Here is a 22,143-nt window from a genome sequence, read left to right as displayed (position 1 = left end):
CTGCACTCCAGTCTGGGCGAGAGTGAGACTCCGACTCAAAAAAAAAAAAATCAGAGAATCTGCTGCCAGATTACAAGCTGCTTGTATCAAAACATGATAGCATACTACAAAATTAAGACACAAAGAAGAAAATAATACCACCATACTTTAATAATTTTAAAAAAAACTTTTCAGATTTAAAAAAAAATCTACTTTTACTGGTGTGCTGGATCACACCTGTAATCTCAGCAGTTTGGAAGGCTAAGGTGGGAGGACAGCTTGAGGCCAGAAGCTCAAGAATAGCTTAGCAACATAGCGAGACCCCGACTTTACAAAAATAAAAATTAAAAAATTAGCTGGGTGTAGGGAGGGGTTCACATGCAAAATTCCAGCTACCTTGAGAGACTGAGGCAGGAGGATTGATTGAGTCCAGGAATTTGAGGCTGCAAGTGAGCTATAATTGTGCCTCTATACTCTAGCCTATATGACAGAGCAAGGCCCTGTCTCAAAAAACAAAGTCTTATTTTCTTGCTCTAGAGCATATTAATGTCCATTTCTGATATATGATTGATTTAAAATAAAATGTTAATTCATTTCAAAACTTCTACAAATTTTAAAGGGGGGGGCACCAACTAAAACTCCAACCTTATTTGTAGCTGGAAGACTTAAAAAAAAATTCACCAAATCATTTTACCAGTTGAATTCAACTCACCCTTTCTGTCACAGAAAACTGATGGGTTTCTGCTGAAATTTTATATGTGTGTAGTTTTGTTGGCACAACTGTAATGAAATACTGGAACATCTGGTTGTCTAGAATGAAAACAAAACTTTTAAAAATCAATGCAGTAGCAACAAAACTACAGCCAAATATATCCTTCTCCTATTAATTACATTTAACATGAAATCTGATGTTACATATGACTTAACGTCTAAGAAGAAAACAATTTTAAAAGAAAGAACCAACAAAAGCAATATACTCATATACTCATACTTGGTAAAACAAATTCTCAGAAAGCATAAAATGAACACACAAGGGCGCGCACACGTGTGCGCGCACACACGATGTTAAAAAAGCAGCATTCCTTTATGGAACAGAAACTAACAAAAGGAAAATAAAACTATAATAGAATAACTATAACAAGACACACTTGCAGCTTCTACTAATATCTTAAGATATACAATAAACCAAAACCGAATTTGTCAGCCTTTGAATAAATACAAGGAACTAATACCACAGCAGGATGATAACGAAAACTACTCAATGATAAACTGGGGTTTCCGTAAAATCAAAAGGATCATTTTTATGTAGTCATTAGGCATCTCTAGGTTTGGCAAAAGTTCTAAATACAGTCGGGCTCGGTGGCTCAACCTGTAATCCCGCGCCTTTGGGAGGCTGAGGTGAGTGGATTGCCTGAGCCCGCGGGTTCGAGGACCACCTGGGCAGCGAGACCTCATCTCTACAATAAATAAAAAAATCAGCCGGGCATGGTAGCGCATGCCTGTAATTCAGGCTACTTGGAAGGCTGAGGCGGAAGGATCGCTGGAGCCCAGCAGGCGAGGCTACGGTGGCTGGGAGCAGCCACTGTCCTCCAGTCTGGGCGACCAAGTGAGACTCTAACTCAAAAAAAAAGTTCTAAATACCAGTATATTGCCAATTACTAATTAGTTGTAAATTTAACAGTTCACATAAAACGTTGTAATTTTCTAGGACTATATTCTAAAACATCTAGAATTAGGTACGTCTATCTATAGTTTCAACTAGATAAGCAAACATGTTTTTATTATCCTTTTCTTAAAGATGAAGCAACTGAAGTACAGGGATGTTTAAAAAACATACCAGACTTACTAAATGGCAGAGTTAAGACTTGAACCCAGGCAGCTTCACTAGATGCTTTAAAACAGGTCAGTCCTCAAGACATACATATCTACCTCGGTACCACTGAGAAAGTGACCTGTCTCTGCTATTGGACCAGTTGGCAAAGTAGGAGTATGTAATACGTATGGGGTTAGGTTAACCAATTGCGGCAGCACATAGAAGTTGGTGCTTCATTAATAATAAAGTGCCTGCAATGCTATCAAAAAGACCATTGCTTGCCTCACTTATTTACTTCATTCAAGTTTTTTTTTTCTTTCCAATACCATAGCCTCTTCCACTCCTTTTCTTCTGTCACAGGCAATTCCTTTATTTTCCTGACAGCCAATTTCCCAACATTTATCACTACCCAGTGTTACAGATCAGATGCCCTATAGAAACACATGCTCTATGGGGGCAGGGACTATATCTACCTTGTTTATCACTGTCTCAAACAGCGCCCGACAAATGCAAGGTGTTCAACAAATATTTGTTGGATAAATAAACTTTAAAAAATAATTTTATTAAAGTACAATACACATACAATAAAATGTACCAATTAAAATATATGGTTCAATACATAATGACTAATATATTTACCCATAAGATCACCACCAAAGTCAAAATATAAAACATTTCAAAACCTCTTAAAGTTCTTTCAGACTCCTTTGCAGGCAATCTCCTCTCCTACTGGCCCTAGGTTAATCACTGAGCTGCCTAACTGTCATAGTTTAATTTTACCTCTTCCAGAATTTCATACACATGGAACAATACAGTTTGTACTGTATGTGCCTTTACCCTCTTTTGCTCAGTATGAATAAATTTTTATTTTTACCAATCTGATTTCTCTGTCTTGTATTTCAAGCTAATTCAGAATAGGAGAGAAAGAGTAACACTGTGGACAGGAGTTAAAGAGGTAAGGTAATGGTATTTTCAAACTCTAACATTAAATAAGACTGTACTTATTTTACCTATTACATGTGCCACTATAACTTTTAAAACTATGAAGTTTTTGACCAGTATTTCTATTATTAGTGTTGATTTAATATCCTAAATATTGTCAGAGGCAATGTTAGGGCAAAAGTTTGTCGTCAACTTTGTCTACCACCAATAGATAGATGGCTTATCAACTGAGGACAATCTTCAGGTTCAGTCTTTGAGATACATTTCTCATATACGGTGAACTGCTCAATCTGTGCTTGGTTTTGAAGCGTTTTATGAACAAACTCTATCATGTTATAAACAGACAGAGCTAAAAAGTGCTAAGCAAAAAAGGTGTCCAATTATTAACTATTTATGTAAATAGATAAAATTGAGAGTGATGAGGCAATAACGAACACTGTCCACATAAGTGGGACACTTAAGAGTTGGAGGGAAAAAAGTGAAGGAGAAAGGAAATAACACCACATGTGAAAGGTGAAGTGCCAACATAATAATAACCAACAAGGGTCAAAAAAATGAGTTGGGAAAAATTGAAAACCTTTTAAGCTGTAGTCAGAGGACTACCAAAGATCTCTTTGTTTAATTTTAATTCAGGAAAAGGTTAAGGCTATAAGTTTGTTAGAGAACTTAATGGCCAGTAGGAGAAAAATGCTGTTGAATGAAACGTTTTCAGTGAGAAAAATTATAAGCAAAGAGGCAAAAATAAGAACACCTAAGTAGGAAAGTTATATTATTCACAGATTGTCTCAAAGGTTGTAGGCCCTCCCTATTCATCTAATCTCACCCCAAGTGACTTTTTATTGTTTCCCCATTAAAAAAGTCCTCAAAGGGAAACGTTTTGCCCAAGTGGAAGAGGTGAAACAAAAAACAGCAGAAGCAGTAAAACACATCATAATTGATGAGTTAAAAAACTGTTTTGAGCAGAGGAAAAAGCATCTCAATAGGTATATTACATCAAACGAAGAGTACTTTGAAGGTAAAGTTTAAACATGAAAGAATAAATATACACATTTTTAATAAATAAATTCCAGTTTTTTTTAGTCCACCCATATAATGTTGAAATTGTGTTCTTACTCTTTGGTGAATATGAAAAAGTGCAGTTATGTTCTATAAGATTTAACCTTTCATATATTTAGAGTATTTAAATTCTACTTCTGCCAACTTTTAACTTGAGTTTCTTTATTCTGTTCTGTGGCTCATTTTAAACATTCAAATTTCATCCACTTACTAGGAAAAATTCCACACTCATCAACTACCTAAAGATTATCTTTACAAGAGAGTTAGGAAAAGCATTATTAAAGATGTATTAATATTAAGATTATAAGAACAGGTTCCCACACGTAAATTCTAACAGTAATTATCAAATACTTACGATCTACAGCAATTTTTTCAGTTCCATCTAAAGGATTAATAATTCCTGGAACAAGCTCTCCAAAAGATAAATGATCTATTCTGTGAGAAAAATTGTAAGCTAAGAGGCAAAAAATAAAAACAACAAAGTAGAGAAATTAAATTATTCAAAAATACATGTCATGAATTGGTTTACATCCTTATGAATTCTCAAATGAAAATATTTAAAAATCTGCAAAGACAATAATATAGTACTTAAAATCACATTTTTTTAAAGAAAAATACATATCAATATTGGGGAATTAAATGTATAAGAGTAAATTCTGATAAAATGTTGCAACTCAAATTACACAATTACAGACAGATTAACTTCTAAGAAAGTCAAAAATGTACATCTTTCCTGATCCAAATCATCATATACTAACAGGACTTGTTACCAGAACTGAAATGATGTCCACTTAGACAAATAATAAAACTGATCAGAGGAGGGCACAGTGACTCACACCTGTAACCTTTGGGAGGTAGAGGCAAAAGAATTGCCTGAGCCCAGGGATTCGAGAGCAGCCTGGGCAACTTGGTTAAACCTCGTCTCTACAATAAATCAAAAACTTAGTCAGGCGTGGTGGTGCACACTTGTAGCCCCAGCTACTTTGAAGACTGAGGCAGAAAGATCACCTGAGCCCAGCAGATGGAGGCTGCGGTAACCATGAGCATGCCACCGAATTCCATCCTAGGTAACAGAGTGAGATTCTGGTTCAAAAATGTAAAATAAAATAAAATAAAAATAAAACTGCTCAGATATATTTTAATACACACCATTGCTAAATGTGACCAAATTAATTTTTATGGAATCTATTGTTTTGTTCTTTTGTCTCTTGTCCTAACTTCAGTCTTATAATCATTACACCAAAATAAGTTGAATATTTTATATGTATGTGTCTACATGCCCATATTTCAGCTTACAAATGGAAACAAAGTGAAAATATATTCTTTTCATTATCCATAACAATGAGCAGAAATGTGTTCAAAATATCACATCTAAGTGTTTCTCCCTAACTCAACAACTATGAGCTATGACCAAATACAAGCACAGGTAACTTTAAGACAAGAGAAAATGGATTAAAGTCAATAAATGCAATCATTTATTTTCTCCTTTAGATTGATATTGTTTTCTTTTTTTTTTTTTTGAGTTGGAGTCTCACTCTATCACCCAAACTGGAGTGCAGTGGCTGCTCCCAGCCACTGCAGCCTCGACCTGCTGGGCTCCGATGATCCTTCCGCCTCAGCCTTCCGAGTAGCCGGAATTACAGGCACGCGCTACCACACCCGGCTGATTTTTTATTTATTGTAGAGATGAGGTCTCACCAAGTTGCCCAGGCGGGTCTCGAACCTGCGGGCTCAGGCAATCCACTCACCTCAGCCTCCCAAAGTGCAGGATTACTGGCTGAGCCACCAAGCCCAGCTAGATATTGTTTTCAAAGCAGCTCACTTACAAAACCCTATATGGTACCTGAACTTTAAAAAAAAAAAAAAAAAAACTCACTTTCTTATTAAAAAAAAAAAAATTTGTTGAAAAAAATTTCAGAAACTGCTTACAGTCATGGTTGACAAGTGCTGCCAAATGTGCATGACCCCGAGGATGTGGAATAGCCCTAAAAGGAAAAAAAAAATCAAGTAATAGTATTTATATAACTAATTAAAATCAAAAGTGGATTTTTTTCTAAGTTACACAATTTTCTTAGTACAAAATAACATAAGAATGAATTTGGCCTACGATTAAGTAGACATACATATCCATCTCAGCAATGCAATAAATTGGGGACTAGCAAAGATTTCTTGTAAAAAGTCAGATAGTAAGTATAGTAGGTTTTGTGGGCCAAGATCCAAAATTGAATATATTTTGTAGTTAGTTACATAATGACAGAACAAATTTTCACAAACTTTCCATTGACAGAATAGTAATAATGGAGTACTTTTTTTGTAATACAAGTCTTTTCAGGGAGGTTACATTTTGCTTAGTTAGGGTTTAGACTTAGTGTTCTCTGTTTTCAAATTGATCATAAATGTTTATCTGCTGATGGTGATCTATCATGACATTTTGTTTTCATCTTTGAACATATTAGTCCACAAGCATATGTGTGAGTTGAGTATGCTCATTGCTTGAAAGGCAGCTACAGAAGAACTCTATTAGATTCTTTTCTTAAAACATATTTGCTTTTCAATGTGTCATTACATTGCAGACTAGTAACTTCTAATTAAATTTTTAAAAACTTCTAATTATTATGTAACTTACAATTAGATTTGCCTCAATTGCACAGTTAAATAGATTTTGAAACATGGAAATTTCCTTTGTATTTGCATCAAAATCTGAAAATACTTCTGGAACTGTTTAAGGTCAGAAAATATATCCAAGTATGAGAATGGAGATCTCTATTCTTTTTTTAACTTTCGACATCACAGGCAAAGCATGAAAAGTAAATAAAACCACTCAAAACCCTTAACAGCGTTTGTTGCTGAAATAATTTTACCACAATATAAATTTCATATATAAGCATTGGTTTTGCCTTATAATTTTTGGCTAAATTCATTAAGAAGCATTATTAAGTTTGCATAAAACTTACTTTCCAAAGCTATTCAGTGTTCAATAATTGTAGATGATGGTAGTTTTGTCATTCAGAAAAATTTCAATCTTGGCCCTGAGCTAAAAAAAAGTAACAAAACTTTGCTACTGCTAAGTTATCAAATTACTATGTAGTAGGACAAGATGGAAAATTCAGCTTTTATTTCTGGCAGAAAACTATAGAAATGACAATATTTAGGTCCATGAGAGCAAATGAAGTTCTCCATTGACATTACCAGTTTAAATTTTGTGCAAAATACTACTACTGATGATACAATGGATAACCATACTTGTTAAACATCTTATATTTTCACAAGGTTTTAAAATGCATCCTACTTATAAGCCTTTTTCTACTCCACACACCAGCATCAGCTATAACATAGCTGTAACACATCTTACTAGATTCCATTTTAGGTAGTACTGATACTGTGCTCCTTCAATTTCCTTAAAATATCGTTGCCTGTAGCTGTTCCATGCATGCTATTCATAGACACTAATTCTTCAATCAGTTCAAATTCAGCACTGATTGCTCAAATAAACAACAAGCAGTACTGGTAACATCGATTCACTCATCAAGAGCTTAGGAAAACCACTAAAAATCACCTGCCTTGTTTTTTAACTGACTATTAGATACTGCTCTCAATGTCCTCAGTTGCTGAAACTCTTTTCTCTAAAAAGCTAATTGTCTACTGTCTAAAGCAAATTTGTTTTCTCTGGTTAAATTTCTGTAGCTGTGGCAATCAAACACTATTTCATTAACATAAATACATGGCTTTTCTTACTTAACTGACCAATGAGGCACTTGAAACCTTACGTTGATTATAGACTCATTTCCATTTTTTAATTTTTATGCAAAAGTTCTACTGTTTAGATATTCCATTTTAAATTTTCTAATTTTTCTGACCATTGCTTTTCTATGAGTTGAGAATATTGTGATAAATGCCTAGTCTGGTCTGTACTGTATTCTTTCAGCACAGTTAAAATGACAGACACAGTATCATTTCTTTTTTTTTTTTTTCTGGAGTTGGAGTCTCACTCGGTCGCCCAGACTGGAGTGCAGTGGCCGCTTCCGGCCACCGCAGCCTCGCCTCCCGGGCTCCGGCAATCCTTCCGTCTCAGCCTTCCAAGTAGCCGGAATTACAGGCATGCGCTACCACACCCAGCTGATTTTTTGATTTATTGTAGAGATGAGGTCTCACTGCCCAGGCGGGTCTTGAACCCGCGGGTTTAGGCAAGTATCATTTCTTAACAAGCATGATATTCTACAGCCAAATTCGATCAAATAATCAATACTCCATTGTGCTTTACAAGTACAATATCTGAAATTTGCATTTTTTTGAGATGGTAATACAATAAATTGTTGCAATATAGAAATACACATGGTACTTTTAATGCTGTCAAGTTTTAACTGCACCACTGCAATTTGTAGAGCGCCAAAGTGCAGCACAAAGTGATACGAGAGTCATATAGTTTCTGCCAGAACTCTGATATTGCAGAGCAAAAGCATACATAAACAAATGAGCACAGTTATGTTATAATAAAACTTTATTTTTGGACACTGAAATTTAAATTTCATATATTTTACGTGTATTACATTATTCCTCTTCTGATTTCTTTTCAATTATGTGAAAATGTAAAAACCATCCTTATTCTTAGCTCATAAGTTATTCAAAAACAGATGGGAAGCTGGATTTGCTACACAGGCTATAGTTTGACTACCCTTGCAATAAACCTTTGTTCTGCTATACACTATTATCTCTCAAATTTAATCTATCAATTCCTTTATATTCTAAGAATAACTACCATCCTTCCCTGTTCTTGGTTAAAAATAAATAAATCAGAATAGCCTGTACAACATAGTGAGACCACATCTCTACAAAAAATAAAAAAAGTAGTCAGGCATGGTAGGGTTCGTCTATAGTTCCAGCTACTCAGAGGGTTGAGATGGAAGGATTACCTGACCCCAAGAGGATGAGGATACAGTGATCTGTGATTGTGCCACTGTACTCCAGTCTGGACAACAGAGTGAGACCCCGACTCAATTAAAAAAAAAATATATATATATATATATATATATCACTGAAGATTCCCTTTCCCTCATTCCTGCTTTACGCAGTTACCAATTCTGGCAATTAACTAAAAAACTGAAAGCAAAGAACTCTCCATAAAAGATTCTTTAATACTTGTAACCAATCAAACGTAACTGTCAAATTTCAGAATACAGTCTAGTAGGTCTGAACATTTGTTTAATTTGTTCTATGTGGTACCTAGCAGAACACCAGGTACTTTCAAAAAGGCAATATAATGGTTAGAGAAATGAGTTAACAGCCAACATCAAGTATACTAAAATCTTATGCAATAAAGCATCTTCTTATGCACTAGAATGATTGGTAGTTTGGTCTATTAATAGCAAAGACTCCTGTGTTCACAGTGAAGCATATTACCTCAAGCTCACTACTAAAAAGAAAGTCTACTGTCATAAGTTATTTGTATCACTCCAACAGTGTCCCTCTATAATTTTCAAACAAATTTGGAAAGATCAATTTTTCAGAATAACCAAGTTCAAGTATTACAGGCTGAGTATCCCTTATCCCAAAATGCTTGGGACCAGAAGTATTTCAGATTCTGGAATATTTGCATTATACTTACCAGTTGGGTTTCCCTAATCTGAAAATTCAAAAATCCAAAACTTGAAATGTTCCAATGAGCATTTCCTTTGAGCATCATGTTGTCCCTCGAAAAGTTTTCAATTCTGGATCGTTTTGAATTTCAGATTTTCAGATTAGGGATGCTCAACCTGTATATTTTACTTCAGTAGTCTCTCTTACCACCTAGAATTTTACTCTGAGAGGAATAGAGAACTGTCTGAAACACTACTTCCATCTTTCTTTTTTTGTTAAAAGCTATATTCATTTTATGAAATATAAGCATAAGCATCTTCTTCAAAATATTAAAAGTCAAATTAAATCACCCTAGTACCGATGACAGTAGTTCTCTGACACGTGTTAAAACCCTTCATAGGGAGGCCAGATATTCAGAATTTATTTCTTTTCTAGAATACTGTATTTTCTACCCTACCAGACAGGAATCTAGCCCGAGTGATTTTCAGTGAAGGAAAGGTTGTTGTTGTGAAAATTGGTGAGGGATGGAGGAAGGCATTTTGAGTTGCCACAATTGGACGGGGGGGTTGCTTACTGGCATGTGTAGGACAGTAGTCAGGGAAACAAGGCATCCTACAATAAAACTGACAGTCTCACACAAAAAAGAATTGTACTAGGTTTTGCAAGACTTTCAAATGCTCTACGAGAAATTCATGTACATATTGATAATGATCTGTGTCATTTGATGAAGACCACCAAGAGATTAAACAAAAGAAAAACCTAATACCATACCCCCAAAAATGAACAAATTAATGAAATGCCTGGGTAAGAGCACTCTAGCTACTAAAAGCTGGCAAGCAGAAGACTTTAATTCTTATTTATAGTTCATTTATTTTAATATATAAAATATGACATGACTGTCTTACTTTTATTTTGAAGTAATTTTTAAAGTTAGTAGTCTTCTCTACCCTGAGATTGAAGCCCCAAACATCAACGTGAAGACACTAAAGACATAGATACACAGTACTTTAAGCAATTCTTTAGTGGTTAGTTATATATTGTTTGATGAGCAAAAAATTTACTTTTAATCAAGCTCCAGTCTTGTCGAAAGTATTTTCAGTAAGTGAAAAGAACATACTTGCCCACAGTTATGTGAAAATTTCCTGCTACTTTATTGACATATAGATGACCATGAATTCTGCATGCATCTGGAGACTGAGATGAATCATCTTCCCTGTTAAAGATAATATTGAAATTATTTAAGGGACATTCAAAATTGTTACCATTCTGTGGTGAGAAAACTGTGTACAAGGAAATAAGAAATTCCTGAAGATCAATTTTTAGGTAATATTCTAAATGTCAAAAATACAATAGCAGTTTTCTAAAGTCTATGCATTTATAAAAATCATACATTTATAAAGTGGAAAAAATGACTTATTTCATATCTATTATATTTGCATAAATCTAAAATCCCATGGTTCTTCAAATCTAACCACAGGACTAAATTCAATGACAGAAGAAAGATTAAAACAAAAGAGTCCAACAAGGTATACATTCTTTGTCTATTCTATTTCTGTCACTGTAGTTGGGAGGGAAAGATAGGAATAAAACTCAGGTAAGAGAAGAGCACGCCATCTAAGTTCAAACAGACATTTTCTTTCTAAGCAAATGTAAAATCTCTATATATTTCAATGGAAAGTATTGTTTTCATGATTGTATTATTTCCAAATATCAGCTAGTCTAACCTCTAAAGGAGCAAAATTTTTAAAATTCCAGCCAGAGCTTATATATCTTCATAATAGTAAATGCAACAAATTTTCTTTAAAATCCAATACAATCTTATATGGAGGTAGACCACAAATAAAAATTAATTAAATAAAAGCCGGGCTTGGTGGCTCAGCCTGTAATCCCGTGCTTTGGGAGGCTGAGGTGAGCGAACTGCCTGAGCCCACGGGTTCGAGACCCGCCTGGGCAACTTGGCAAGACCTCATCTCTACAATAAATAAAAAAATCAGCCGGGCATGGTAGCACATGCCTGTAATTCCGGCTACTCGGAAGGCTGAGGCGGAAGGATCACCGGAGCCCAGTGGGTCGAGGCTGCAGTAGCCGGGAGTGGCCACTGCACTCAGTCTGGCGACAGAGTAAGACTCCAACTCAAAATAAAATTTTAATAATTAAAAAAAATAAAAATTAAATTAAAATGTAATAACATTATTTGTAATCATCCTGATCAAAATCACAGGCTATGAATTTAAGAGTAAGAAACGTCTCCATAGTAAAGAAGGACCCAATTTTCTCTTTCTAAGAAAAATATGATTAAAAAAAGTTAACCAATATTAAACCAATGTCAAAGTAAATTCATTAGTAAATAGCTGCACATTTAAAATACAGATCTCACCTCGGTGGAAGTGCTGTTGATGCAGTTTTAAAAGCACTTTTAAATAACACATCTTGGAGTGAATGCTCTTCTTGCAGTCTACTCTGAATCAGCTGCAGCATCCTAAGTAAGACACAAACAATAGTTTAAAACTACAGTAAGGTACACAATGAAAGCCAATACTTATTTGAAAATAACAATGGTTAGCAGACTTACCTAAGCCATACATTTTTCTTAGGATTTTATATTCTAAAATAAAATGTCAAGTTTGCTTTAGTCATTTCCCTGAAAGCAAACAAGTGAGGGAGGGAGACTAGAGCTTTAATACCTGACATTTCCATAAGCCTGAGTCCATCAACAATAGATGTGTAGTCAGGATCACCACAGAACTTCTACTCACCTGCATTATCTAAGTTCATCTCTGATGCCTGCATGTACTGTTACAAAATTCTTATTTTTATCAGGCATTGAATGAAATATTGTAGACACAAAGAATAAGACAAGCAAGGAGTCACACACGGACTTGATGGACTTGAAGTGGTAGATTACTGAGGTAGAAACTCATACCACAAGCATCTTATTGTCATTATAAATTTTTTCTCTCTCTAGTAATTCTACCACTTGGCCTTGTTAACCACCCCCCCCCCCCCCCGTTTTCAGAAATACCTTTGCATCATTAAATGTAGTCCTATTTTATCTCCTTTAATTCTATTTCATTAAACAACTAGTATACCAAGTCAGCTGCAGAAAAGTTCAAAGTCAGCAAGTATAATACATAGTGGGGCGGGAAGAATGAGCAGATGGAGCTCAGATAATTCTGAGAGCAGTGAAACTATTTTGTATGGCACCATGATGGACATGTGTCATTATATACTTTTCAAAACTCATAGAATGTACAACACCAAGAGTGAATCCTAACATAAGCTATGGACTTTCGGTGGTGATGATGTGTCAATGTAGATATGTAGATTCATCGATTATAACAAGTGTATCCACTTTGGAGCAGGATATTGACCATGGGCAAGGCTGTGTGTGTAGCAGGAGGGGATATACAAGAATTCTGTACTTTCTCCTATGAACCTAACTACTCCTCAAAAAGTCCATTTAAATATGTGTATATATATATCAAAACTTTAAAAATTTATAAAAAATTATATAAAAACACAGGCACTTAAAAAAAGAAAGCAGATGTAAATCTGGTAACAGTTCACCATCTCACTATAATGATAAAATAAGCACTTTCTGGAAATGCAAGGAGAAGATAAAATAATGATGCACTCTCCATCTAGACCATTAATAAACAGGCCCATTTAAAATATTAAGTCATATTTATACTGTAAATTTAGTTTGGACTAAACCTTAAATCTACACATAAAAAGCAGAAACGAGAAAGGCTCTGTCCGTATTTGAAATTTACTATTAGAGAGAGAAGACCTGAGATCCTAAATATTTTTAAAAGGTAGAACATCAATTGAAAGAAATTAAATCTCTTAGTAAATTCTAAAGGTAAAGAACATTTTGGTATGCACATTATTTAGGAAGATGGAAGGTCCAGGTATCTCTAGGCCATTCAAGAGCTATCTAAGAATGTTCAGAAACTGAACACGATAATGTAAGATGCTTCAAGAAACTAGATCCCACTTTCAGACTTATACATATAATGACTTAAAATCTTTGGATCCAATGCCGGCAGAAATCGAAATTTTCACATTTTTCGTGTCTTTTATTTCCAGAGTTCAATTTTGATGGAAGGCAGTAGTCAAGGAGTTTGATGACCTCAAACTGTATGTGTATGTATGAAAAAACTTCTGCCTTGAATGTACCAATAAATATCCAAGCCTATATTCCATACATGAAGGTACGTAGAAAACTCTACTATAATAGAAAACCGCTATCATTTTTATAGTAAAAATACAATCTCTTCTCTCATTTATTACATGTCTTAAACACTGAATGAAATTCCAGATGAAAGAAGAAATCTTGTTTTAATATTTTAGTAATTCTGGATTAAAGTATTTCATCTGTGGATGGCTTTCTACTAAAAGCACTAAGAGCCCAGAAACACGGAATTTTCAGTGCTTCTGTTCACCCACATTCAATTTCAACTTTCACATATAAACTCACCCAAGTGGTAAAATTGGAAATTAAAAGAAAAAAACTCTTGGAAAGTACTTAGGAACAAGGCAAAAAAAAAAGGTGAAGAAATTTCTTTTGGGATAATCTTAAACTAGACAAAGCCTTTCTAAGTGTAAGACATGGCCTGGAAACCAAAAAAAAATAAATAAATAAACAAACACAAAGGACTAAATTCTTTAATTTACAAAAAATTGTTATAAGTTGGGGGGGGGAACAGCCAAGCAAAATAGGCATATAACATGACCATGCAGTTTCACAAAAAAATGCAAAAGAGAAAAAAAAAAAAACCTCCACAAAGATATTCAATTGACTGAGAAAGAAATGCTAGGTAAAACAAGTACTATACCAATTTTCACCCATCAAACTGGCAAAGATTATAAAAAGTCTGGGTATACCCATTTTCGATGGGGTTGTACAGTAAAAGGTACTCTCATATAGTTTTGGAGTGTTATTGAAATAATAATTTGGAAAGATATATGGCACTATTTGTCAAAATGTTACATACCCTCAGAAAGAGAAATTCCACTTCTAGAAACTTTCTATATACACACATGCTAACATAAGCATATACAGAATCAGGTTCAAGGATGTTCATTGAGTATTGTTTTTAATATTAGAATTCTGGAAGCAATCTAAATGCCCATCAATAAGAATCCAATTAAACCATAGTCTTCATAAAACATACTACTACATATACTAAAACGGGAAGATGTCTAAAATGCCATGTTAGGGAGAAAAAAGCAAGTCAGAGAACAAATGTATTGAGTGATTCCATTTGTATTAGGAAAAAAATGTCTGTATATACAAACATACAGAAAATTATAATTATATGTCATTATAATTATACAATAATTATATAAATATAAATAAAACACAAATCATGTATTACATGATTATATAATAATATATATAATTATATATGTACAGAAAAATTTCTAGAAAGCTATGCGAAAAACTTAACACTGGTCATTACTGTTAGTCACTGGCAATAGTTTACAGAATGAGAAAGGGTCTTTTACATTTCCTTTATAACCTTTCTATTCAAATTGAATTTTTAACAAGAATCATGTATTACTTTTATAATCAAAAAATTTTAAAGTTAAAATTGTAAGAACTAAAATTATTCATGATTCAAAGTGTACTAGAGAAAAGATTATGCATGACTTTCCTAAAATCTGATACAGTTTTTAAAATTGTAAGGATTATATTATATACTAAATTCTGCTAAGAGTTCATCCAAAGAAATCCTAAAGAAATGTGTTAATCTATAAATAGTTTACAATAGACAATACAGACAAAACGTGATCTAGATTTCTGTGGACCACAATACTTTGCTCACTTATTACCTCTGCCACTCTTTTTGTTGTGGTGAAAGATCAAATATTGCCTGAAAAAAAAGAAAACAATCACTAGTATTGCTGAATTCTCTTGGCTTTTACATCACAATTAAAAATTTTGTTTCTAGTAAAAAGCATAAACGTATAGTGTTAAGAACACTACATTTATCTTCTGTAAATCAGACTATAAAATTTTAATATGTGGTATTTTTACTCAAAAATAGCATACAGAAATTTTACAAATCACAAATTTTTCCTATCTATATATATTGGAATATATGCAAGTTGGCCATCTATCATATGTACAAAATGGTATCTTAGGACACAGAATCACTTATATGATGCTAGCGTGAAACTCACAAGAAGTGGGGGGAAAGACATAACAGTATAAATTTCATATTCAAGCATCCAAAGCCCATATTCTTGCTGGGAAAATACCATAATAAAATCAACAATTTTTAAGATGAGTTTAAAAATGGCACAGCAATTCTCAAATGTATTCATCAACAAAGAACAATTCAAGAAGTTTCACCTAGGAACTAGCCTTATCAATTCAAAGTCAGACTTGTAGAATCAGAAAAAAAAAATATGCTAACTTCTCATGGTTTGCAGTAATATCCACAATTTCATTTTGCAACAAAAGGTCCACTTTTCTAATCCATAGCTCTACTTCTGTTACCTTAGTAATTTAATTAATTATACTAATCTGGAACATTCCTCTCTAGTAACTGTGAGTCTATGTCTATCTAAATTCTATATAGTCATATACTCCAAGTTAAATTGCCTCCACCTTTTTCACACCATGGCACACAAGGCAAATGCTAACATCTGTAAAACATACCATGGCAAACAAATGAGGCTGCTTGCAACTGCTCTCAAGCTAACTTATAAATTAAACTATTGATAGTACAGACTATATAAGTCTTCCTTTGATTTTCTCAACCTGCTTTGCATAGTGCATATATATAGCACAAAGGTGGAAAGGAATTACCCAGTAGCCAACTTGTGCGGGCACAATGCTGATTCATTATCTCACTTAACCTTCCTAACAACCTTTTGAGTTTGCTACTTTTTTGCATATGAGAAAAGGTTACAAACTTTTTCCAAAATCACAGATAGCAAGGGTCAATATAAAAACCTAGCTCTGGCAGATTCCTCACTTTCCCACCCTTTACAAATTCTTCTTTTCTTTAAACAAAGCAATAGGAACTAAATGTAATAGTAAATAGCAAAATAATAACTAACATGGCATATTGTGTGATCATGGTTCGGAAACTAGTAAAGTGGTCAGGGCTAAAATACTAAGAGTAAAAATTTTTACAGTTAAAATTTTATTTTAAATACTTTTATATTAAAAATAACAATGCTTGGGCAAGCCCTTTGGGTCCCCTCCCACTGTGGGAGTTTTTCTGTCCTCTCAATAAATCCTGCTTTCAAAAAAACAATTCTTAAATACTTTTGTATAAGATAAACAAATAAATACTTTCCTAAAAACATTGTTAAACATCTTGACTATTACTGATGAAAAGTGTACAAGTAAATATTTTAAGTTCCCAACTTTCTGGCTAAATGGTGATTTTAATTATATGGCAACTAAAGTTAAATAAAATTTTCCTATCCATAAACGACTGGAAGAGATGGTGCTGTTTGCAATGGAAACAATCAATGATCTTGTCATGACTACATACTCATTAATGCCTAAAACCTGCAAAGCATTATGTTATACATTTTGGGAATTGTAGAGAAGAAAGAATAAAGTTAAAGACTCTCAGGAGCTTAAAATTCAGCTGGAAAGACAGAGATCCTAGGAGAAAAAATAAAACTTGGGATCTAATAAATGTGAAAAAAGGAGAGTGAGCATGACAGAATACAGAAAGAATGCAAGATAAATAGTGTAAGTAAATTTTAAAGGATAATATATAGACACTTTAAGTCCCTTTATAACCAAATTCTCATAGTATCCAAAGAAACAAACATGAGGATATCATCTTTATTATCTCATCTTAAATCATTTTAAATTAGCATCCATATGCTGAAAACTTTCAGGAATTTATACAAGACCACTAAAAGGGAGGTCAAACTGAGAAAAAGTCCCATATAATTTTATTTCATAAGACAGAAAAGCCCAGTAGGCAGCAAGAGAAAGGATTTCTTAGTAAAAAAAAAAAAAGAAACAGGAGTCATGCTAGAGTCCATAAGACATAACCACATATTCTTGCAGAAAGAGAAATCTCAAAAAGATCCTCCACAAAATAATTTTTAAAAGAATGGTAGAAAATAAAAGCAATAAAACAGAGTTAAAGATGAATCATTATTTTAAAAATACTATGGAATGGAATGTAAATGCTAAAGTGTCTAATAATAAGTATCTAGAGCTAAATTTTCCAGATAATAGTATCATACACTGTCACATGGTATATAAATTTGAAAGACACCTAACCTCATAAAAAATTGCTACAGAATCATTATTTCAAGGAGGGGAGAACAAGTGTCAGGAAGTAGAGAGGGTCAAAGTGGCAGTAACAAAGTTACTTTTTCTGTAGAAATTTCTAGTGAAAATGTGTGTATAAAAAGGCACATATCTATTTTATTTTACATATATTTTGTTGATGTAAACTAAAAATAATTCACTAATCAAAACTTGACATGGACTTCCTTCTTTTCCTTTAGCCCCACAAATTCAGTTACTTCTACTCCTCTGTCATCTTTAGTTTTCATTTTGCAACTGTCATGATAAACAACAGAACTGGAGAATATGTACTCATAAGTACCACCTATGTACACCTAAGTACCATAATGACAACAGAGCAGTCAGTAACTCAGTTTCTGGGGGTTCCATGCTTATTCTCAAAGCCTTCTTGATCATAACTTGTTATCACATACTTGCCCCCGTAATATGATGGTGTTTTCTGATAAATCATTTATGTTATATATAACTTGTGCTTTAAAGGTAACAGAATGTCAGCATTTCACAAGCTGTAGCAAATAGAGGCGTAAAGGAACAAGGACGTAGTAAACGACTGTGAAATTTCTCCTCTTAGAAAGACACTTTCATTCTTGGTTGTCAGATAAATACAGTTCAAATATTTTTAAAGACTTTAAAATTGGTAATAGTAGAATGCAAATAGGACATTAGAGTTTCCACATTATTAAGAAAAAAATTCATCACTACAAAAATTATAAGAAAAATGAAAATTATTGGGAAGTATCAACAAAAAATATAAACTAAAATAAGGTTATAAACAGACTTTAAGAATTCATCCAAAATGTTAACAATGACGATCTCAAGATTTTGGTATCTGACATAACTTTTCCCCCCCTAAATTTCTTACAAATAATATGGATTACTTTTGAAATAAGAAAAAAGTTACATAGAAAATTAGCTCAAACAAACTAAAAGCAAATATCAAAACAACCTTCAAGGGTACAATTCCTCAAAGCATGTATTTCAAAAACTATGAATCAAACTTACTGGTTCATAAACTAGACCATCTGCAGATGCAACCATTGTTTCTGCTAAATCCAATACATCTGCTCCAACATCTGCATACAAAAAAAATTAAAAGTTTTATACTCTATGCTCAACCAAACTACACTTTATCTAAACAATGTAAGATGACTAACAGAAGACTCACAAAATATGTAGAGAAACCTTCCGATACTATTTATTTGTTCAAAAGTTAAAATGGGTAGCATTGCATAATTTTGGCGGAGATTATACAATATTCCAAAATTTAATAATGCTTTTTCTACTTCTTGCTCAGTTAAAAAGACAATTCAAAATCTCATGGTAAAATACATAAGCTTTACTGAATTAAAGAGCTTTGCAAAAATTGACAAGAACCTAAACACAAATGGCTACTAAACAAAATATAATTATATTTCGACAGAAAGAAATCTTAAGACAAAGCTACTGATGCCTGTAAAAAAAAAAAAATCAACAAATAGGAAATTTTATTTTGAAAAGGCTACAATTATAATGGTATTCAAACATCCAAAACAAGGCAGAACATGGTATATTCAATATAAGCAGTAACTCAAAGTTCAAATTTAAAGCATTTTTTTTTTCCTGAGTCAGGGAGTCACTCTGTCAACCAGGCCAGAGTGCAGTGGCACAATCATGGCTCACCACAACCTCAAATTCCTGGGTTCAAGTGATCCTCCAGTATCCCAAATAGCTGGGATTACAGGCATGCGCCACACATCTAGCTAAGTTTTTATTTTTTGTAGAGACAGAGTCTCCCTATGTTGCCTAGACTGGTCTTGAATTCCTGGGCTCAAGAAATCCTCCTGCCTCAGTCTCCCAAAGTGCTGGGATTACAGGCATGTGCCACTACATCTGAACTAAGTGTTTATCTCTCAAAACCACTAATATAAAGAAAAATAAATGGAAAACAGATTTAAGGTTTTTCTGAGAAGAAATCTCACAAAAACAAATCTCCTTAAATGGGTAAAATAAAACAATTTTCTCTGAACTAATGAGTTCTTGGTCTGTAATTTTTAAGCAAAAACTTAAAAGATATTTTTCATGCAAAAGCACCATTTTTGAAAACAACACTGATTCAAACATCATCTATCTGACATATTAGCATTTTTCCACTTCTACCAGTATAATCAAGTGAAGTCAGTGACATAAACACAAAAGGGTAACAATATCATTAGTTTAAAAAAAAATGCTGTATTTCATTTTATTTATTGATTTTTTGATTCAGTTCTCATTCTGTTACCCAGGCTGGAGTGCAGTAACATGATCATGGCTCACCACAGCCTGGATCTCCTGGGCTCAGTTGATACTACTGTCTCAGCGTATCAAGTAGCTGAGACCATAGGTGTACACCACCATGCCTGGCTACTTTTCTTGATTGTATGGGGGTCTCAGTATGCTGCCCAGGCTGGTCTCAAACTTCTGGTCTCAATCCTCCTGCCTCTCAAAGTGCTGGGGTTACAGGCATGAGCCACCATGCCCAGCTGGATTTGTATTTTAAAATGCAGAGTAAACATAAAGGGTGAGAAGCTAAAACAGTAAAACAGGACAGGCTTGTAGAACATTGGTGTAAAAGCTGGTACTCCAAACAAGAAAGAAAGGCTATATGTAAACTGATTTTCTTTTATTTTAAATATACCAACGCAAAATTTAAATCTTTTCTCTTTATGGAGAATAAACTTGAAGAATATAAGATGTGGGGTAAAATAATTCACTTTATTAATAGCACAGTAAAATTTAAAAATATTACAAAGAAAAAAATACAGTCTTTTTTTTTACTTTTTATTGGCAACTGTTTGAATCATAAACTACATACAGAGTCATCGAGTTAAAGATGTACTTACATTGACACTTCATGGCAACAGTAATATCAATATTGATTCTCAATTTGCTAAAAGACAAAATGTTAAACATTAGCACCTACCAATTAATCAGCAAAACATGAGAAATATAAATCAACTGATCTATAAAAAACACGGATTTCAAACATAAAATTATGCCAATTAGAACCTGAATGATATTTCTTATGGCCAAAACAAAGGCATTTTAAAGTACAAGTTCTATTTTGCCATTATTCCAAAAGCCTTTTTGATTTCACAAGTTTTAAGAACAATATCCTTTAATTTAAAAATGGCAACTCTACAATCAATAACTCCATGCAACTCAGAAAAAAGACTTAACCTCTGTTTAAGTAAATTTTCAAATACTTAAGTAAATAGTATTTGAGTACAATCAAATACCATAGTTAAGTACACTAGAATACTTAATATAAAACACTTATGTGACTTCATTTGGAAGCAAATGAAGCGTTTCATTGGCACCAAAAACAAATGAAATAACAACAAATTCCTTGAAACAAATGGTATCTTGAATACTATTACATCATAGATGAAGAAACTAAGGCCCAAAAATAGTTAGTTGAGACTTGCCCAAGGTTACACAGCAATTCACAAATGCTAATTTAATTTCCATAAACCCCATGAAGAAGCTACTATAATTATTATCCCCATTTTACAGAAAAGAAAACTGAACCACACATACAGATTTAGTAACTTTCCTTATGTAGTCAGTAAATTGCAGAGCTGGGTTTGGAATCAAGAACTAAATGTATCTTCCAATCTGGTTCAATATTAGTATAAAAAACCTGTTATCTTCAATTCATTGAAAATTCGGGGGCTCAGTCTGTAATCCCGTGCCTTTGGGAGGCTGAGGTGAACGGATTGCCTGAACCCCGGGTTCGAGACGCGCCTGGGCAGCGAGATCTCATCTCTACAATAAATAAAAAAATCAAGCCGGGCTCGGTGGCTCAGCCTGTAATCCCGCGCCTCTGGGAGGCTGAGGTGAGTGGATTGCCTGAGCCCGCGGGTTCGAGACCCACCTGGGCAGCGAGACCTCATCTCTACAATAAATAAAAAAATCAGCCGGGCGTGATAGCGCGTGCCTGTAATTCTGGCTACTTGGAAGGCTGAGGGGGAAGGATCGCCGGAGCCCAGCAGGTCGAGGCTGCGGTGGCCGGGAGCGGCCACTGCACTCCAGTCTGGGCGACAGAGTGAGACTCCGACTCAAAAAAAAAAATGTATTGCGTCTCCTAAGTATTATGTTTTCAAAGGTCTAAACATGATGTTATTTGCATTAAAATTTAGCTTAGATACATAGGTGTATATAATGTATTTTTGGACAATGTATTTTCCAGTTCACACAGATCAGTAAGATATTTCAAAATCTAAAGAGTAAACAGTTTCAAATATTAAACAATTTTCACCATATTCACATCTAAGTAGGAATAAACATACATTCTAAACTTTTTTTTTTTGAGTTGGAGTCTCACTCGGTCGCCCAGACTGAGTGCAGTGGCCGCTCCCGACCACCGCAGCCTCACCTGCTGGGCTCCGGCGATCCTTCCACATCAGCCTTCCGAGTAGCCGGAATTACAGGCACGCGCTACCACGCCCGGCTGATTTTTTTA

The 22,143-nt window shown here is 34.0% G+C and overlaps 1 protein-coding gene across 1 annotated transcript in view; it reads right to left on the bottom strand.

The window, feature by feature from the left end:
• Positions 1-22,143, bottom strand: part of ERGIC2 (ERGIC and golgi 2) — a 39,389-nt gene that overhangs the window by 4,391 nt on the left and 12,855 nt on the right. Inside the window, exons 4-11 of the mRNA XM_008053031.2 lie at positions 20,522-20,568; positions 18,666-18,736; positions 15,203-15,243; positions 11,742-11,843; positions 10,482-10,577; positions 5,720-5,775; positions 4,146-4,244; positions 692-789 (exon numbers count right to left, since the gene is read on the bottom strand). Coding sequence (XP_008051222.1) covers positions 692-789; positions 4,146-4,244; positions 5,720-5,775; positions 10,482-10,577; positions 11,742-11,843; positions 15,203-15,243; positions 18,666-18,736; positions 20,522-20,568 — 610 coding nt within the window. The remainder of the gene's footprint in view (positions 1-691; positions 790-4,145; positions 4,245-5,719; positions 5,776-10,481; positions 10,578-11,741; positions 11,844-15,202; positions 15,244-18,665; positions 18,737-20,521; positions 20,569-22,143) is intronic.

The sequence above is a fragment of the Carlito syrichta genome, unplaced genomic scaffold, assembly GCF_000164805.1.
Source record: "Carlito syrichta isolate Samal-C Ts95f unplaced genomic scaffold, Tarsius_syrichta-2.0.1 Scaffold287781, whole genome shotgun sequence".
In the NCBI taxonomy this organism is placed as follows: domain Eukaryota; kingdom Metazoa; phylum Chordata; class Mammalia; order Primates; family Tarsiidae; genus Carlito; species Carlito syrichta.
This window is presented reverse-complemented; position numbering and strand designations above follow the sequence as displayed.